Below are 19,599 nucleotides of genomic sequence, written 5' to 3' on the forward strand. Positions count from 1 at the left end.
TTGCTACAAGACCCTGGTATCCAGACTTCGGCTCTGAGCTCCCCTCCCGCCACCCACCACTCTCCAAGTTTGGGGCTGTGTGTGCCTCTGAGTTCAAACGCAGGGAAGCAGGGATGTCATATTTTAGCAAAGTAACCTACTGTTCTCAGGTCACTTTTCTCTCCTAATTCTCGGCTCCACACTAGATCCTCCAGCTTTCCGCAGGCCACCGCTAGAGCACCTGGAACCCCAGAGAGCGCTCAAGCTCTGAGCCCGAACCCTGGCGGCGGCCTCAGCAGCGCGACCCTGGGGCCGACTGCGCCCACACTCGGCCGTCACTATCTCCTACCTCGCCGCCTCCCTTGTCGGAAAAGTGCACGCCGCCTTCCCAGACTTGCTTCATGAAACAGCACCCATCTAAACAGTGGTCCTGAAAGACACTCCTTTCAGGGCACAGGAAAAAAAAAAAATCTCCTTTTCTAACAGTCAACTGGAGCCCCCATGTTGCTGTACGGAAAAAACGTTTCCAGGGCTGCCTGGAGCGCTCTGCTCGCTACTCAGGGACATAAAGCGCTCGGGTGTTCACAGCTAAATTTAAGGGACGGACCAGACTTCGCAGAGGACACTTACAGCTGCCGGGAGACGCCCGAGCGCCGCCGTGAGGCGGCAGCGCTTCACCAACACGCAGAGTTCCGGCGACGAACGGCGCGCGAGAGTTGCGCACGCGCGCGCATGTCGTGCGCGATGACGTCAGCGCCGCCGGAGATTTTAAAATTCGAACGGCGCCGGCGGGTGGAGGAAGGAGTTTGTGTTTTGGCGGCTGACGTCCTGTCTAGCGGGCAATAGCACGGTTTACAGCAGTTCGGTCCCTGCGTCGTGTCGGGAAGCTGGAAGAAAGGTGACTAATGACTTTGGGTTAATTTTGTTCCGGCAGCACTGGGCTAGAGGGAGAACGCCAGGGCGCCAACAAGTTAGATTCACGGGCCCTGAGGAGCGACGTTTTGGTGTTTGCTGTTGTAACCGGCCCCCGGGCCCCATCTGTGCGAGGCGCTAGTTTCCCGGAGTCCGGTAAATTTCTTATGGCAGTGATTTTCCAAGGGAGAAGGGGAAGGCCAAGGTGACGCTGATGGGGTGAAGAGGACATGGAGAGAGGAAAAGGGGAAGAATGGATGGTAGCAGGGAGAGGAAGAACGAGATGAAGAACTGTTTGCTGTGGTGCGTTTGAGATACTAGTGTAACATCCTGGTGGCCGTGTAAGGAGTACATCTTAAAGTCTTAACCTCAGATTTTAAGAGTACATTTTAAGTGGAGATTGGGAGTGGATAGATAGGTGAGAGTGGAAAAGTTTAATAGATCAGAAGCGTATACCGAAGAAGAAATAGCCAAACAAAGAAGGAAAGAGTGTAATCAGTTTAAAAGACAAAGGAGAGCCCCAAGAAGTAAAAGGATAACCACAGATGTCCACTTTCTTGGAAACCAGGGCAGGACCTGGAAGGGCTAGGTGTATAGTGTCTAATGCCTCAGAGTTAAGATAGGATCAAAAGATGTGTCAGTCATGAGTATCTCAGGAGGCAACCGTTTCAGTAGATGGGAAGGGAATGAGATGTGAATGTGGTCTGAGAAAATGGAAGCAGTGTGTAGACCAGATAATTTGTCCTTGATGAAAGGGAGATTGAAGCAGGAGGGGCAGTAATTGAATAATGTAAATGGGAAACAGTAAGTTAAGGACAGAGCAGGAGAGATGGACATTAGGAAAAGAAAACTGAATAGCTCTGTTCCAAGACCAAAGAAAAGGAAACATCAGAGGTAGTTCTTGTCAGTAGCCTCTGACTTCCCATTGAAATAGGCACAGCCAACAGTGGTGATGTGGTCTGAGTTAGGATTTAGGAGTTTAACTACCATAAATACCCTGTGAAGGTAGGAATCATACCTTATTCACCTTTGTGTTGTTTGCATTGCTTGCACACTCCCTCGTACATGGTAGGCAGTTAGTAAGTGTTTATGTGTGTTGAATATTTTTAAATGGAGTTAAATAGATAGATGTTCCCTGCAAATGAGGACTTCACCTTACATGAACAAGCAAAGATAGCCCGGGAAAGATTATCTTGAAAAAACAGTGAAACTTGGCTGCCTTTTGTTTGAGGGTAAAGATAATAGTTGTTGCTTAATGTACCATCTATGTCTGGAAAGACTTGTTCATTACCAAATTCGTGAATGCAGGTCATAAGCATGAAACGCAGTTCATTTTCCACCGGTGGTGCTGGCCGCCTCTCTATGCAGGAATTAAGATCCCAGGACTTAAATAAACCAGGCCTCCATACCCCTCAAACGTGAGTACCTATGTCTTATTGTCTTTGGCAAAGAAATCTGTAAAGGAGGTTAATACAAAGATGTAGTATGAGCGATACTGTGATGAATCTTATCTGTTCTCAGTGGTACCTAATTTGGAGTCAGTGAAGGCTAAAAGTGGGCATGTTACTAGGTGTTGTGTTTTATCTCATTTGATACTTAAATCTCCAAAGCCACGTCTTTTGCTAGGCAATCCCTGAGGGAATGCTAATTCCTTTTCAGCACTCTTTCACTCTTATTTTCCTCCTTCACTGTAGAGCTGCTTGTTTGAGCAGGTTCTCTGCTGTAACTTCTATTTACTGAGGTGTATCCAACTAGCACAGTTCTCAATGAAAGGTATTATTTGCCCTGACAATTAGCTGCAGTTTAGTAGCAGCCTATAGAACACCACTTCTCCAAACTATTTCCTCAGGATTCACTGGAAAAAAAAAAGGTGCCCAAAAGAACTTGCTATCACTATAGTCAATATCCTGTAATGATCTGTAATTGAAAAGAATCCGAAAAAGTATGTGTATGTGTGTGTGTGTGTGTGTGTGTGTGTGTGTGTGTATACCTCTCAGTCACTTTGCTATACACCTGAAACATTGTAAATCAACTGGACTTCAATTCTTTTTTAATTTTTTTAATAAAAAATAAAATGAGGGAAAAAAAAGAACTTAAAATCATAAACTAATTTTTCCCTATGAATGAATTTCTTACAATTAAGAGAAGACTATTTGTAACCATGTTGAGTTCTGTCAGTCCTCTATTACCAAGGTACAAGTTACTTGCTAACTGTCCTTAAGTTACTTGGGTTTACATAGTATGAGCCTCTGCTACTTTTAGAAATTTGAAATATTTGTACATTTTTTTCTTCTGAAATCAGAGAAATGTTTTGTACTGTTGCACATTACTACTCCAAAAGATTTGTGCCTTGAATTGCATTCAAAGCTAAAAGGCTGCCTTTGTCAATGTTTCTGGTCTGTAATTGATGTAATGGATGTTCTTAAGTGTAGCTGCAGTCTAATAAAGAGTGAGCCTCAAAAGAAAAAATTTTAAATGTGGCTATCATTCTGTGATTGAAAATATCTATTTTTAAGTCATTTCTTTTCCTTTGAAGTTGTTATCCATAAATGTACATATTCTAGGATAATTAAAATTACAATGTAGATATGGGGGGTTTTCCTCCTTTTTTCTTAACATTTTAGTGTTAAAACTCATACTATGTTGTAAGCCTATCCTCTTTTTGGTAGCTATGATTGCTGCTAAAAATTTTCATGATTTTGAATTATTCTTATAGGTAATGAGGAAGAGGGGTTGGTTCCAATATATTTACAAAAGCTTCTTGAACTAATATTTTTCCACTTATTTAAAGAGTTTGTTTTTCTCCTTTTCTTAAAGCAAAGAGAAATCAACCTTTGGAAAATTGAATATAAACAAACCCACATCTGAAAGAAAGGCCTCTGTATTTGGTAAAAGGTAATGATATTTTTTATTAATTCTAATGGAAGGGATTCTTATAGCCATGCATTGAGCTAGATGCTGTCAAAGTACAAAAAATTAGATGGCATGGTCCCTTTCAAGAGAAAGTTATAATCTAGTTTTCCTCTGTTTTAAATGGTTAAAATGGTTATATTTGCTTTAGGTTATGCTGAGATATATCAGCACATTTAGACCACTATTTCATTGTTACAAGTGAATACTTGGTTGAAAATTCTACACATAGCTTTCACATACTATGGAATAGCATTTTAAAATTAGGAACCATCATCTAGTCCAACATTTTAGCCAAAGATTTTTTTATACTCAAATATTAAAGACTCCAAAGAGCTTTTATCTTGTGGGCTGTATCTATTGATATTAACTACATTAGAAAATGAAACTGAGAAAAAAAAATTAGTATGCATTAATTCAGTTTAAAATAACAATAACCCAGGACTGCGCTTGTGATCCAGTGATAAAGAATCCACCTTCCAATGCAGGGGACACGGGTTCTATCCCTGGTCGGGGAACTAAGATCCTACATGCAGCGGGGCAACTATGCCCACATGCCACAACCACTGAGCTCGCGCACCTCCACTAGAGAAGGGAAAACCCGCATGCCACAACTAGAGAGAAGCCTACATACTGCAATGAAGAGCCTGCACGTCGCAACGAAAGATCCCACATGCCTCAACGAAGATCCTGCGTGCCGCAACTAAGACCCAAAGCAGCCAAATAAATTAATTAAATAAGTAAATATTTAAAAAATAAAGTAAAATAAAATAACAGTAACCCATTACATGTTAATATAAATAACATGCTTTAATTTTTTAAAAACAAAACTATTTCAGTAAGAAGAGTGACATTTATATTTTTGCAAATCTCTTTCATGTCTGGCTTAATAGAAGATAGCTAAATTCTCATATCTGCTTCTGAATTCAGTCTGTTATAATATCTGACATCATGTAGCCAGCCTCTGGAAAACTCTACTGTACACTCAATGAAAGAATGAGAATGAAAGGTGTGAAAAAAATCTTAATTTTATTGTGAAAATAGTTTTGACTTCTCGATCCCCTAGGGCACACTTTGAGAACCACTGTCTAGAGTAGATCAGTAGTTGCCTAGGCTGGGGGTAGGGTAAGGATTGACTGGTAAGGGGGATAAGATTTGGGATGATGGAAATGTTTAATATCTTGATCATGGTAGAGATTACACAGGTGTAAATATTGTCAAACCTCATCAAATTGTATGCTTTAAACAGGTGCATTTTATTCTAAGCAATTATACCTCAATAAAGTTAATTTTTTAAAGAAATTTCCAACTCCAAAATAGAGAAACTGTTCATCTCACCAAAAACAAAATATAACTTTGTTTTGTTTTGTTTTGTTTTTTATATAAGTTTATTTTATTTATTTATTTTTGGCTGCATTGGGTCTTTGGTGCTGTGAGTGGGTTTCTCTAGTTGCAGCGAGCAGGGGCTATTCTTCGTTGCAGTGCGTGGGCTTCTTATTGGGGTGGCTTGTCTTTGTTGAGGAGCACGGGCTCTAGGCATGTGGGCTTCAGTAGCTGTGGCACGTGGGCTCAGTAGTTGTGGCTCGCTGGCTCTAGAGCGCAGGCTCAGTAGTTGTGGCGCACGGGCTTAGTTGCTACTTGGCATGTGGGATCTTCCCAGACCAGGGCTCGAACCCGTGTCCCCTGCATTGGCAGGCGGATTCTTAACCACTGCGCCGCCAGGGAAATCCCTATAACTTTGTTTTAAAACAAATGTTTATTTAATTATTTTGAAAATATTTAGAGATGACATATTTGTTACCTTATGAAAAGTCTTTGTCATGAACCCAAGTTAAACTGTTTCTGGTGTTTATTCTAGTTGATAAAAAATCTTAAGGCATTTTTTGTAATGTAACTTTCATCTCAGAGCTGAATGTCAGAGATAATGATGATAATGATTATAAAATCTAACTTTTGCTGAGCATTTTTGTAAGCCAGAAAAGTGCTATTTTATATCTCTTTTAATCAATCCTCAGAACTGCCCTATGTGTAGATACTGTTATTGTCTTCATTTTAGACATTAGGAAATTAAAGCTCAGAGGTTAAATAGTTTACCCAAGGTCATACAACTAGTCACAGAGACAGAATTTTTAACCAGACTCTGGTTCTAGACCCTATTCTCTTAAACTATAAGTTGAATGATACAGTATTTTGATTGGTTGGGAAATTTTTTTATAATTTAAAAAGCTATCTATTAGTGCAGTTTTGTGTAGAATAAGAGCTGAGTCTATACATGTATTCTTTCCTAGTAAAAAAAATATATTAAAGATTAAGTAATAGCAGTATGTAGAAAAATGGATCTCAAATAACAAATTCTCAGGGGAAGAATTAGCTAATTAGCTAGTTAATCAGAGCAGTGGCATCAGAGAGCCCAAGCTAAAGAACTTTTAGAACCTGGTCAGGAGAGAACTTGAAAGCAGCAAGCAAACATGCAGGGAGAAATTGTTTTGATGAACAGAGTTCAGACATTACAGCAGTGTTCATTGTAACTCAGTTTTGTGGCATCTGTCCAAAAAGGAAAATTATTGTCCCAAGGATAGTTAATAAACTACAATGGTTAGGTAAATTGGGCCACAAAGAGAAGCAAAAGAAACCATTGTAAAGATTTAAACAAATGATGTTTTGTTTTGAGAGGAGGGGCTTAAGATGGAGCATATATGCTATAGCTATTAATGACTAAAAAGTAGCAACATATATTTATGGTAAATAACAATCAGATACATAATATTGCACGACACAATAACGTTCATGAAAAAAAGCACAATCTGTTTCAACATCTCAAATTTTCCCGCAATAAATAATGGCAAATAAAGGGGTTGGAAGTGAAGGAGCAATCATGGAGGGGCAAGTAAGATGTTGAAAGAACCTGGGTTATTGAGTAGACCTGGAGAACAGTTGGTGCAGAAGACCTAGTGGACTCAAAATGCACAGTTTTAGAGGATGATGTATGTGTTAGCAACGCAGAGCACCAGAAGTGTATTTTTCTTCCCACCTCATTTTCTACTTTAATCTTCATTATTTGCTCTTTTTTTCTCTGCTTTGAGTAAGAGAAATCTTAGTTAAATAAAAACCAAAGAATTGAACTTTCATGTTTGATGCTGATGTTAAAATATAAAATTGCCTTGAAATAATTTAGGCTTGACCACAGAAGGAAATAATTTTGACTGACTTTTAAAAAATATGTTTACAGAACTAGTGGACCTGGATCCCGGAATAGTCAATTTGGTATATTCTCCACTTCTGAAAAAATCAAGGACCCAAGACCACTTAATGACAAAGCATTCATTCAGCAATGTATTCGACAGCTCTGTGAGGTATTTTATAATCTTAAATATTCGAAATTGTGAGTGTTTTCTTAAGTATTTTTCAATAATTTTCCTATTGTAAAATGTTTGATGTTTAATAAAAATTATTGTAGTTTCTTTCAGAAAACGGTTATGCATATAGCGTATCCATGAAATCTCTACAAGCTCCTTCTGTTAAAGACTTCCTAAAGATCTTCACTTTTCTTTATGGCTTCCTGTGCCCTTCATATGAACTTCCTGACACGAAGTTTGAAGAAGAGGTTCCAAGAATCTTTAAAGATCTTGGGTTTGTATGTTATATTTCTCATTAGCCTGAAGAGATTGTTGGAACACAGAAAAGAATGAAACTCAATAAGTGTGTAAAGATTTTGAGTTAGAGAAATAATGTATTTTAAGATGGTCACTATGGGCCACATATGCAAGATAAATTGAAAATGCAAAAAAAACAACTTTTTGGAGATTATTACTGAACTACAGATGATAGATCATAAAGCCCTCAGCTACTGATGTGATGAGGAATAGATAGAATAGGCTAGATACTGCAGATTTTATAGAAACAGAAAAGATAGGATTGAAGGCCTGGTGAAAATGGAGTAAGAAAGTCCAGAAAAGCCTGTGTAGAATAAACACAGGGGGAGAAATGGATTTGAGGAGGAGAAATACATACATGTGGTTTATTTGGGGTACATTGGATTTGAGGGAACAATCTTTCAGGAGAGAAGTCCAGCATGTTGGTTGTAAATCAGATTTTGCAGCTTAGGGGATATATGTACAAAGTAATCTGCAGAGAAAAAAAACAAAAAATACACAAAACCATTTGAGGGTATGAAGACGAAGGAGAGAATCTCAACAAGTATCTTGCTTCTAAACAAGTCGAGACTGATATGTGGAATTTTTTTTAATGTAACTTCTTGCTTAATTTAGCCATTATTTTTACAAAATTAACATACTGGCTTATGTTTTCTGATTTTTCATAGGTATCCTTTTGCATTATCGAAAAGTTCCATGTATACAGTGGGGGCCCCTCATACGTGGCCTCACATTGTGGCAGCCTTGGTTTGGCTAATAGACTGCATCAAGGTATTTGATTTCTCATTTTAATTATATATATAGGAAAGATTTTTTTTTTCCTCAGGATATTTCTATTTCTCTCCCAATCTTGCTTTTACCAATTATCTCAAAATCTGCACCAGTTTTCAGTTTTCAAAGCATGTTTGATTTTAAGTTCTTCAAAATGTTAATATATGATTCCAGAGGTGAGGAAAGGAAATATAATGGCAAGGAGATCATTTGTCTTCATGAGGTTTTACAGCTCAAAAACAAACAAACAAACAAACAGAAAAAAAAAACACAGTGAAATAAGTCAGTAGGAATTTCCCCGATAACATTAATTTGGTTTTCTTCCCTCTTTTCTTTTTTTTTTAAATTTATTTATTTATTTATTTATTTATTTTTGGCTGTGCTGGATCCCCGCCTCTGTGCGAGGGCTTTCCCTAGCTGCGGCGAGCGGGGGCCACTCTTCATCGCAGTGCACGGGCCTTTTCACTGTCGCGGCCTCTCTTGCTGCGGAGCACAGGCTCCAGACGCGCAGGCTCAGTAGTTGTGGCTCACGGGCCCAGTCGCTCCGCGGCATGCGGGATCCTCCCAGACCAGGGCTCGAACCCGTGTCCCCTGCACTAGCAGGCGGATTCTCAACCACTGCACCACCAGGGAAGCCCTCTTCCCCTTTTTATTTAAAATCCATATTCATTGCGAAAGTTCTGGAAAATACAGAAACGCGTACACAGAAATTGGTATACTCATAATCCCACAACTCAGAGGCAACAACTTAAAACATTTCCTTAGGATATAGTTTTAAAGGTGCATTTTTGCTATGCAAATTATGTGTATTTTTTCAACTTTTGATACATATTGACAAATTTCCCTCCAGAAAAATTGCACCAGTTAAAAGGTCCTCAACAATGTCTGAGAATACCCATTTTCCCACATGATAGGCATTATTGTTTTAAAATCTTTATCCATTTGGGAGGTGGAAATGTAGCTTGTTTTAATATATTATTAAAGTGATTATGTTTTTGTATGATTTATTATTATCATTGCTATTTCTTATAACTTGCTTATATGTGCTTTTTTTGGCCTATTTTATATTTCTTTATTTCTTTCTGGTATTACTATAAGCCTTTAATATTGAACCCCTTACATATTAAGCTTATTGATGTTTTTAATAATTGACAACATGACAAGCAAAGATAATTTTTTTTGTTTGCAATTTTTGGTTTTTGTTTTGTTTGTTTGTTTTAAATTTTTATTTATTTATTTATTTATTTTGGGCTGTGTTGGGTCTTCGTTTCCGTGCGAGGGCTTTCTCTAGTTGTGGCAAGTGGGGGCCACTCTTCATCGCGAAGCGCGGGCCTCTCACTATCGCGGCCTCTCTTGTTGCGGAGCGCAGGCTCAGTAATTGTGGCTCACGGGCCCAGCCGCTCCGCGGCATGTGGGATCTTCCCAGACCAGGGCTCGAACCCGTGTCCCCTGCATTGGCAGGCAGATTCTCAACCACTGCGCCACCAGGGAAACCCTCAATTTTTGTTTTTAAACTTGAATATTCACACATTATAACTGCGTATTCATGTCTTTTGACTTTTCTATCTTGTTTATTTGCAAGATCGCCATTTTGTATGTCAAAAAGAGTTGAATTGGGTAAATAAGCTCTTATGTATATGGTGCAAATGTTTTTCCGTCATTATCCTTTTGATTTATGTGCTGTATTTTAATTGGTTGCAAATGTAAATATGTACATTTTTACCTAGTCTAATGCAGTCTCTTCCTTCTATAGCTTCTGAGTTTCCTGTCCTACTTAGTGCTGGAATCCTTAGAACTAATACTGTCCCCTGACGTTCTCTTGGCCGTCAGCAAGCCCATAACTAAATGTAGGCAGGCATTGGGGATGGATTTTGACCCAGGAGATACACTGGTACGTTCAGCACCACCACTTTTCAGGAGAGAAGTAGAAATCCACTACCATAGTCCATTAATACAACTTAAATTTTATTGAACTTTATGTATAACTTTTATGCGTTCAGTTTGCCTCTCCTCAGTGATACACGTGGACATTGGGTAACCACCTCTCTGCTCTTCCCTCCAAATACCCCTATTGTCATTAGAACACCTTACCCTTGTTTGCCTAAACAGCTTAGGTCATTGTTATGTTTTTGGGAGATAGCATTTCCACAGTAATACAGGAGCTTCTGTATGGAGTACCTGCTTTGGCTTCTGTCAGGGAGGGACCTCTTGAGATGCCTCCAAGTCCATTACATAGACTTGGAGGCATAGGTTGAAATCCCCTCCTTCCTATCTTAATTTGCTTGAAGTAGTGCAGCTGAACACTATAGCAATGTAAGAATCAATGAGAGAGCATTCATAGGTTTCTTATGCTTTCTTTCCCACTTAACAGAATCCTAGGTGATTAGCCACACTTAGGATGGTCTCCTTTACTCCCATGTTTTTTAAAAAGTGCTTTTGCTTTTTTCCCTAGTATTTTTATGGCTTGTTTGTATTGTGTTTAAATCTTAAACCATCTGCAATTTATTTTAACATTAAAGAAAAGGAAATTTTATTTTTTAAATGGCTCACTCATATACCTCAATACCTTTTATTGGATAACCCATCTTTTCCCCTTGGTTTTTTTTTCCTTTAATTTTGTTGAGATATAATTGACATACAGAACTGTAAATTTAAGGTGTACAGTGTAATGACTTGACTTACATTGCCAAATGATTACCACAGTAACTTTAGTTAAAATCCATATCTCATATAGATGCCAAAAAGAAAAAGGAAAAAAAATGGTTTTTTTCCGCATGATGAGATCTTTTAGAATCTACTCTCTTAGCAACTTTCAAATATACCAAACAGTAGTGTTTGGTATATACACATGTTGTATATATACACATGTTGTATATACACATGTTGTATATTACATCTTATAGCTATAAGTTTGTACCTTTTGACCTCTATCCAGTTCTCCCACTCCCTAACCCCCTGCCTCTGGTAACCACAAATATGACCTCTTTTTGTTGGCTTGTTTTTTCAAAATTCCACCTGTAAGTGAGATCAGGTAACATTTGTCTTTCTCTGTCTGACTTATTTCATTTAGAGTACTGCCCTCAAGGTCCATCCATGTTGTCACAAATGGCAGGATTTCCTTCTTTTTATGGCTGAATAGTATTCCATTGTGTGTACCTATGTGTATGTGTGTATATATATACATATATACCACATTTTCTTTATCCATTTATCTGTCAGTAGATGCTTAGGCTGTTTCCATGTTGTAAATAATGCTGCAGTGAACATATGGGTACAGGAATCTCTTCAGCATAGTGATTTTGTTTCCTTCAGATACATACCTAGAGTGGAATTGTTGCATCATGTGGTAGTTCTAGTTTTAATTTCTTTAGGAACCTCCATGGAAACAAGTGTTTTCTGTGGTGGTTGTACAAATGTACAACTATACTAACAGTGCACAAGGGGTCCCTTTTCTCCGCATTCTTACCAGCATTTATCTCTTGTCTTTTCCATGTAAGCCATTCTCAAAGGCATGAGGTTTTCACTGTGGTTTTGATTTGCATTTCCCTAATGATTCGTGATGTTGAGTACCTGATGTCCATTTGAGTATCTTAGTAAAAATGTATACTCAGGTCCTTTGCCCATTTTTTAAATTTCATTATTTATTTCTCGGCTACTGTTGTATGACTTCTTTATGGATATTGGATAGTGACACCTTATCAGATAAATACTTTGCAAATATTTTTTCCCATTCCATAGGGTACCCTTTCATGTTGTTGATCATTTTTTTGCTGTGCAGAAGCCTTTTAGTTTGATATAGTCCCACGTGTTTATTTTTGCTTTTGTTGCCTTTGCTTTTGGTCTCAAATCCCAAAAAATCATTGCCAAGACCACTGTCATGGAGCTTACTGCCTATGTTTTCTTCTAGGACTTTGTTTTGTTTTGTTTTGTTTTTAACATCTTTATTGGAATATAATTGCTTTACAATGGTTTGTTAGTTTCTGCTGTATAACAAAGTGAATTAGCTATATGTATACATATATCTGCATATCCCCTCCCTCTTGCATCTCCCTCCACCCTCCCTATCCCACCCCTCTAGGTGGTATCAAAGCACCAACCTGATCTCCTTGTGCTATGCAACTGCTTCCCACTAGCTATCTACTTTACATTTGGTAGTGTATATATGTCCATGCCACTCTCTCACTTCGTCCCAGCTTACCCTTCCCCCTCCCCGTATCCTCAAGTCCATTCTCTATGTCTGTGTCTTTATTCCTGTCCTGCCCCTAGGTTCATCAGAATCTTTTTTTTTTTTTTTAGATTCCATATATATGTGTTAGCATACAGTATTTTTCTCTTTCTGACTTACGTCACTCTGTATGACAGACTCTAAGTCCGTCCATCTCACTACAGATAGTTCAATTTCATTTCTTTTTATGGCTGAGTAACATTTCATTGTATGTATGTGCCACATCTTCTTTATCCATTCATCTGTTGATGGACCCTTACGTTGCTTTCATGTCCTGGCTATTGCAAATACTGCTGCAATGAACACTGTGGTACATGTCTGCTTTTAAATTATCGTTTTCTCAGGGTATATGCCCAGTAGTGGGATTACTGGATCATACGGTAGTTCTATTTTTAGTTTTTTAAGGAACCTCCATACTGTTCTCCATAGTGGATGGATCAATTTATGTTCCCACCAACAGTGCGAGAGGGTTTTCTCCACACCCTTTCCAGCATTTATTGTTTGTAGATTTTTTTCATGATGGCCATTCTGGCCGTTGTGAGGTGATACCTCATTGTAGTTTTGATTTACATTTCTCGCATGATTAGTGATGTTGAACATCCTTTCATGTGTTTGTTGGCAATCTGTATATCTTCTTTGGAGAAATGTCTATTTAGCTCTTCTGCCCATTTTTCGATTGGGTTGTTTGTTTTTGGATATTGAGCTGCATGAGCTGCTTGTATATCTTGGAGATTAATCCTTTGTCAGTTGCTTCGTTTGCAAATATTTTCTCCCTTTATGAGGGTTGTCTTTTGATCTTGTATATGGTTTCCTTTGCTGTGCAAAAGCTTTTAAGTTTCATTAGGTCCCATTTGTTTATTTTTGTTTTTATTTCCATTTCTCTGGGAGGTGGGTCAAAAAGGATCTTGCTGTGATTTATGTCTTAGAGTGTTCTGCCTATGTTTTTCTCTAAGAGTTTTATACTGTCTGGCCTTACATTTAGGTCTTTAATCCATTTTGAGTTTATTTTTGTGTATGGTGTTAGAAAGTGTTCTAAATTCTTTCTTTTACATGTAGCTGTCCAGTTTTCCCAGCACCACTTATTGAAGAGGCTGTCTTTTCTCCATTGTATATTCTTGCCTCCTTTATCAAAGATAAGGTGACCATATGTGCATGGGTTTATGTCTAGGCTTTCTATCCTATTCCATTGACCTATAGTTCTGTTTTTGTACCAGTACCATACTGTCTTGATTACTGTAGCTTTGTAGTATAGTCTGAAGTAAGGGAGCCTGATTCCTCCAGCTCCATTTTTCTTTCTCAAGATTGCTTTGGCTATTCGAGGTCTTTCATGTTTCCATACAAATTGTGAAATTTTTTGTTCTAGTTCTGTAAAAAATGCCATTGGTAGTTTCATAGGGATTGCATTGAATCTGTAGATTGCTTTGCAAATCCAAGAACATGGTATATCTCTCCATCTGTTTGTATCATCTTTAATTTCTTTCATCAGTGTCCTATAGTTTTCTACATACAGATCTTTTGTCTCCTTAGGTAGGTTTATTCCTAGGTTGCAATGGTAAATGGGAGTGTTTCCTTAATTTCTTTTTCAGATTTTTCATCATTAGTGTATAGGAATGCAAGAGATTTCTGTGCATTAATTTTGTATCCTACTACTTTACCAAATTTATTGATTAGCTCTAGTAGTTTTCTGTTAGCATCTTTAGGATTCTGTATGTAGAGTATCAATTCATCTGTAAACAGTGACATTTTTACTTCTTCTTTCCCAATTTGGATTCCTTTTATTTCTTTTTCTTCTCTGATTGCCGTGACGAAAACTTCCAAAACTATGTTGAATAATAGTAGTGAGTGGGCAACCTTGTCTTGTTACTGATCTTAGAGGAAATGGTTTCAGTTTTTCACCGTTGAGAACGATGTTGGCTGTGGGTTTGTCATATATGGCCTTTATTATGTTGAGGTAGGTTTCCTCTCTGCCTACTTTCTGGAGAGCTTTTATCTTAAATCGGTGTTAAATTTTGTCAAAAGCATTTTCTGCATCTATTCAGATTATCATATGGTTTTTATCCTTCAATTTGTTAATATGGTTTATCACATTGACTGATTTGCATATATTGAAGAATATTCACGTGCCTGGGATGAACCCCACTGGATCATGGTGTATGACCCTTTTAATGTGCTGTTGGATTCTGTTTGCTAGTATTTTGTTGAGGATTTTTGCATCTATGTTCATCAATGATATTGGCCTGTAGTTTTCTTTTTTTGTGACATCTTTGTCTGGTTTTGGCATCAGTATGATGGTGGCCTCGTAGAAGGAGTTTGGGAGTGTTCCTCTCTCTGCTGTCTTTTGGAAGAGTTTGAAGGATAGGTGTTAGCTCTTCTCTAAATGTTTGACAGAATTCACCTGTGAAGCCGTCTGGTCCTGAGCTTTTGCTTGTTGGAAGATTTTTAATCACAGTTTCAATTTCAGTGCTTGTGATTGGTCTGTTTATGTTTTCTGTTTCTTCCTGGTTCAGTCTCGGAAGGTTGTGCTTTTCTAAGAATTTTTCCATTTCTTCCAGTTTGTCCATTTTATTGGTATACAGTTGCTTGTAGTAATCTCTCACGATCCTTTGTATTTCTGCAGTGTCAGTCTCTAGATTCATCCACGTCTCTACAAATGACCCAATTTCATTCCTTTTTATGGCCGAGTAATATTCCATTCTATATATGTACCACATCTTCTTTATTCATTCATCTGTCGATGGGCACTTAGGTTGCTTCCATGACCTGGCTATTGTAAATAGTGCTGCAATGAACATTGGGGTGCGTGTGTCTTCTTGAATTATGGTTTTCTCTGGGTATATGCCCAGGAGTGGAATTGCTGGGTCATATGGTAATTCTATCTTTAGTTTTTTAAGGAACCTCCATACTGTTCTCCATAGTGGCTGTATCAATTTACATTCCCACCAACAGTGCAAGAGGGTTCCCTTTTCTCCACACTTTCTCCATCATTTGTTGTTTGTAGATTTTCTGATGATGCCCATTCTAGCTGGTGTGAGATGATACCTCATTGTAGTTTTGATTTGCATTTCTCTAATAATTAGTGATGTTGAGCAGCTTTTCATGTGCTTCTTGGCCATCTGTATGTCTTCTTTGGAGAAATGTCTATTTAGGTCTTCTGCCCATTTTTTCATTTTAATACTGAGTTGCATGAGCTGTTTATATATTTTGGATTTTAATCCTTTGTCCATTGATTCGTTTGCAAATATTTTCTCCCATTCTGAGGGTTGTCTTTTCGTCTTGTTTGTAGTTTCCTTTGCTTTGCAAAAGCTTTTAAGTTTCATTAGGTCCCATTTGTTTATTTTATTTTAACTTATTTATTTATTTATTTATTTATATTTATTTTTGGCTGTGTTGGGTCTTCGTTTCTGTGCAAGGGCTTTCTCTAGTTGCGGCGAGCGGGGGCCACTCTTCATCGCTGTGCACGGGCCTCTCACTGTTGTGGCCTCTCTTGTTGTGGAGCACAAGCTCCAGACGCGCAGGCTCAGTAGTTGTGGCTCACGGGTCTAGTTGCTCCGCAGCATGTGGAATCTTCCCAGACCAGGGCTCGAACCCGTGTCCCCTGCATTGGTAGGCAGATTCTCAACCACTGCGCCACGAGGGAAGCCCACCATTTGTTTATTTTTGTTTTTATTTCCATGACTCTAGGAGGGGGATCAAAAAAGATCTTACTATGATTTATGTCAAAGAGTGTTCTTCCTATGTTTTCCTCTAACAGTTTTATAGTGTCTGGCCTTACATTTAGGTCTCTAATCCATTTTGAGTGTATTTTTGTGTATGGTGTTAGGGAGTGTTCTAATTTCATTTTTTTACATGTAGCTGTCCCGTTTTCCCAGCACCACTTATTGAAGAGACTGTCTTTTCTCCATTGTATATCCTTGCCTCCTTTGTCATAGATTAGTTGACCATAGGTGTGTGGGTTTTTCTCTGGGCTTTCTGTCCTGTTCCATTGATCTATATTTCTGTTTTTGTTCCAGTACCTAATTGTCTTGATTACTGTAGCTCTGTAGTATAGTCTGAAGTCAGGGAGTCTGATTCCTCCAGCTCCGTTTTTTTCCCTCAAGACTGCTTTGGCTATTCGGGGTCTTTTGTGTCTCCATACAGATTTTAAGATTTTTTGTTCTAGTTCTGTAAAAAATGCCATTGGTAATTTGACAGAGACTGCATTGAATCTGTAGATTGCTTTGGGTAGTAGAGTCATTTTCACAGTTTTGATTCTTCCAATCCAAGAACATGGTATATCTCTCCATCTGTTGGTATCATCTTTAATTTCTTTCATCAGTGTCTTATAGTTTTCTGCATATAGGTCTTTTGTCTCCCTAGGTAGGTTTATTCCTAGATATTTTATTCTTTTTGTTGCAGTGGTAAATGGGAGTGTTTCCTTAATTTCTCTTTCAGGTTTTTCATCATTAGTGTGTAGGAATGCAAGATATTTCTGTGCATTAATTTTGTATCCTAAAACTTTACCAGATTCATTGATTAGCTCTACTAGTTTTCTGGTGGCATCTTTAGGATTCTCTATGTATAGTGTCATATCATCTGCAAACAGTGACAGTTTTACTTCTTCTTTTCCCATTTGGATTCCTTTTATTTCTTTTTCTTCTCTGATTGCTGTGGCTAAAACTTCCAGAACTATGTTGAATAATAGTGGTGAGAGTGGACATCCTTGTCTTGTTGCTGATCTTAGAGGAAATGCTTTCACTTTTTCACCATTGAGAATGATGTTTGCTGTGGGTTTGTTGTATATGGCCTTAATTATGTTGAGGTAGGTTCCCTCTATGCCCACTTTCTGGAGAGTTATTATCATAAATGGGTGTTGAATTTTGTCCAAAGCTTTTTCTCCGTCTATTGAGATGATCATACGGTTTTTATTCTTCAATTTGTTAATATGGTATATCACATTGATTGATTTGCATATATTGAAGAATCCTTGCATCCCTGGGATAAATTCCACTTGATCATGGTGTATGATCCTTTTAATGTGTTGTTGGATTCTGTTTGCTAGTATTTTGTTGAGGATTTTTGCATCTATATTCATCAGTGATATTGGTCTGTAATTTTCTTTTTTTGTAGTGTCTTTGTCTGATTTTGGTATCAGGATGATGGTGGCCTCGTAGAATGAGTTTGGGAGTGTTCCTTCCTCTGCAATTTTTGGGAAGAGTTTGAGAAGGATGGGTGTTAGCTCTTCTCTAAATGTTTGATAGAATTCACCTGTGAAGCCATCTGGTCCTGGACTTTCGTTTGTTGGAAGATTTTTAATCATAGTTTCAATTTCATTACTTGTGATTGGTCTGTTCATATTTTCTATTTCTTCCTGGTTCAGTCTTGGAAGGTTATACCTTTCTAAGAATTTGTCCATTTCTTCCAGGTTGTCCATTTTATTGGCATAGAGTTGATTGTAGTAGTCTCTTAGGATGCTTTGTATTTCTGCAGTGTCTGTTGTAACTTCTCCTTTTTCATTTCTAATTGTATTGGTTTGAGTCCTCTCCCTCTTTTTCTTTTTTTTTTTTAATTTTTATTTATTTATTTTATTTTTGGCTGTGTTGGGTCTTCGTTTCTGTGTGAGGGCTTTCTCCAGTTGCGGCGAGCGGGGGCCACTCTTCATCGCGGTTCGCGGGCCTCTCACTATCACGGCCTCTCTTGTTGCGGAGCACAGGCTCCAAACGCGCAGGCTCAGTAGTTGTGGCTCACGGGCCTAGTAGCTCCGCGGCATGTGGGATCTTCCCAGACCAGGGCTTGAACCTGTGTCCCCTGCATTAGCAGGCAGATTCTCAACCACTGCACCACCAGGGAAGCCCCGTCTTTTTCTTGATGAGTCTGGCTAATGGTTTATCAATTTTGTTTATCTTCTCAAAGAGCCAGCTTTTAGTTTTATTGATCTTTGCTATCGTTTTCTTTGTTTCTATTTCATTTATTTCTCCTCTGATCTTTATGATTTCTTTCCTTCTGCTAACTTTGAGTTTTGTTTGTTCTTTCTCTAGTTCCATTAGGTGTAAGGTTAGATTGTTTATTTGAGATTTTTCTTGTTTCTTGAGGTAGGCTTGTATAGCTATAAACTTCCCTCTTAGAACTGCTTTTGCTGCATCCCATAGGTTTTGGATCATCGTGTTTTCATTGTCATTTGTCTCTAGGTAGTTTTTGATTTCCTCTTTGATTTCTTCAGTGATCTCTTGGTTATTTTGTAACGTATTGTTTAGCCTCCATGTGTTTGTGTTTTTTACGTTTTTTCCCCTGTAATTGATTTCTAATCTCATAGCATTGTGGTCAGAAATGATGCTTGATATGATTTCAGTTTTCTCAAGTTTACTGAGGTTTGATTTGTGACCCAAGATGTGATCTATCCTGGAGAATGTTCCGTGCACACTTGAGAAGAATGTGGAATCTGCTGTTTTTGGATGGAATGTCCCATAGATATCAATTAAATCTGTCTATTTTGTCATTTAAAGCTTGTGTTTCCTTATTAATTTTCTGTTTGGATGATCTGTCCATTGGTGTAAGTGAGGTTTTAAAAGTCCCTCACTATTATTGTGTTACTGTCGATTTCCTCTTTTATAGCTGCTAGCAGTTGCCTTATGTATTGAGGTGCTCCTATGTTGGGTGCATTTATATTTATAATTGTTATATCTTCTTCTTGGATTGATCCCTTGATCATTTTGTAGTGTCCTTCCTTGTCTCTTGTAACATTCTTTATTTTAAAGTCTATTTTAACTAATATGAGTATTGATACTCCAGCTTTCTTTTGATTTCCATTTGCATGGAATATCTTTTTCCATCCCCTCACTTTCCTTCTGAGTGTGTCCCTAGGTCTGAAATGGGTCTCTTGTAGACAGCATATATATGGGTCTTGTTTTTGTATCCATTCAGCAAGCCTGTGTCTTTTGGTTGGAGCATTTAATCCATTCACGTTTAAGGTAATTATCGATATGTATGTTCCTATTACCATTTTCTTAATTGTTTTGGGTTTGTGTTTGTAAGTCTTATCTTTCTCTTGTGTTTCCTGCCTAGAGAAAGAAGTTCCTTTAGCGTTTGTTGTAAAGCCGGTTTGGTGGTGCTGAATTCTCTTAGCTTTTGCTTGTCTCTAAAGCTTTTGATTTCTCCATCGAATCTGAATGAGAT

The 19,599-nt window shown here is 38.1% G+C and overlaps 2 protein-coding genes across 5 annotated transcripts in view; one reads left to right on the forward strand and one right to left on the reverse strand.

The window, feature by feature from the left end:
* Positions 1-675, reverse strand: part of METTL4 (methyltransferase 4, N6-adenosine) — a 32,748-nt gene extending 32,073 nt beyond the window's left edge. The window contains exon 1 of one of the 3 annotated variants that reach the window (XM_007191597.2): positions 610-675. The gene's annotated coding sequence lies outside the window, so the exon portion shown is untranslated. The other 2 variants (XM_007191596.2, XM_057526486.1) reach the window with 2 other exon arrangements.
* A 54-nt stretch (positions 676-729) lies between these two features.
* Positions 730-19,599, forward strand: part of NDC80 (NDC80 kinetochore complex component) — a 58,608-nt gene continuing 39,738 nt past the window's right edge. Inside the window, exons 1-6 of one of the 2 annotated variants that reach the window (XM_057525980.1) lie at positions 730-877; positions 2,200-2,309; positions 3,709-3,786; positions 7,031-7,154; positions 7,259-7,431; positions 8,123-8,225. In XM_057525980.1, the coding sequence (XP_057381963.1) occupies positions 2,209-2,309; positions 3,709-3,786; positions 7,031-7,154; positions 7,259-7,431; positions 8,123-8,225 (579 nt within the window). In that variant the 5' untranslated portion in view covers positions 730-877; positions 2,200-2,208. The other variant, XM_057525981.1, reaches the window with a different exon arrangement.

The sequence above is a fragment of the Balaenoptera acutorostrata genome, chromosome 13 (genome assembly GCF_949987535.1).
Source record: "Balaenoptera acutorostrata chromosome 13, mBalAcu1.1, whole genome shotgun sequence".
Lineage (NCBI taxonomy): Eukaryota > Metazoa > Chordata > Mammalia > Artiodactyla > Balaenopteridae > Balaenoptera > Balaenoptera acutorostrata.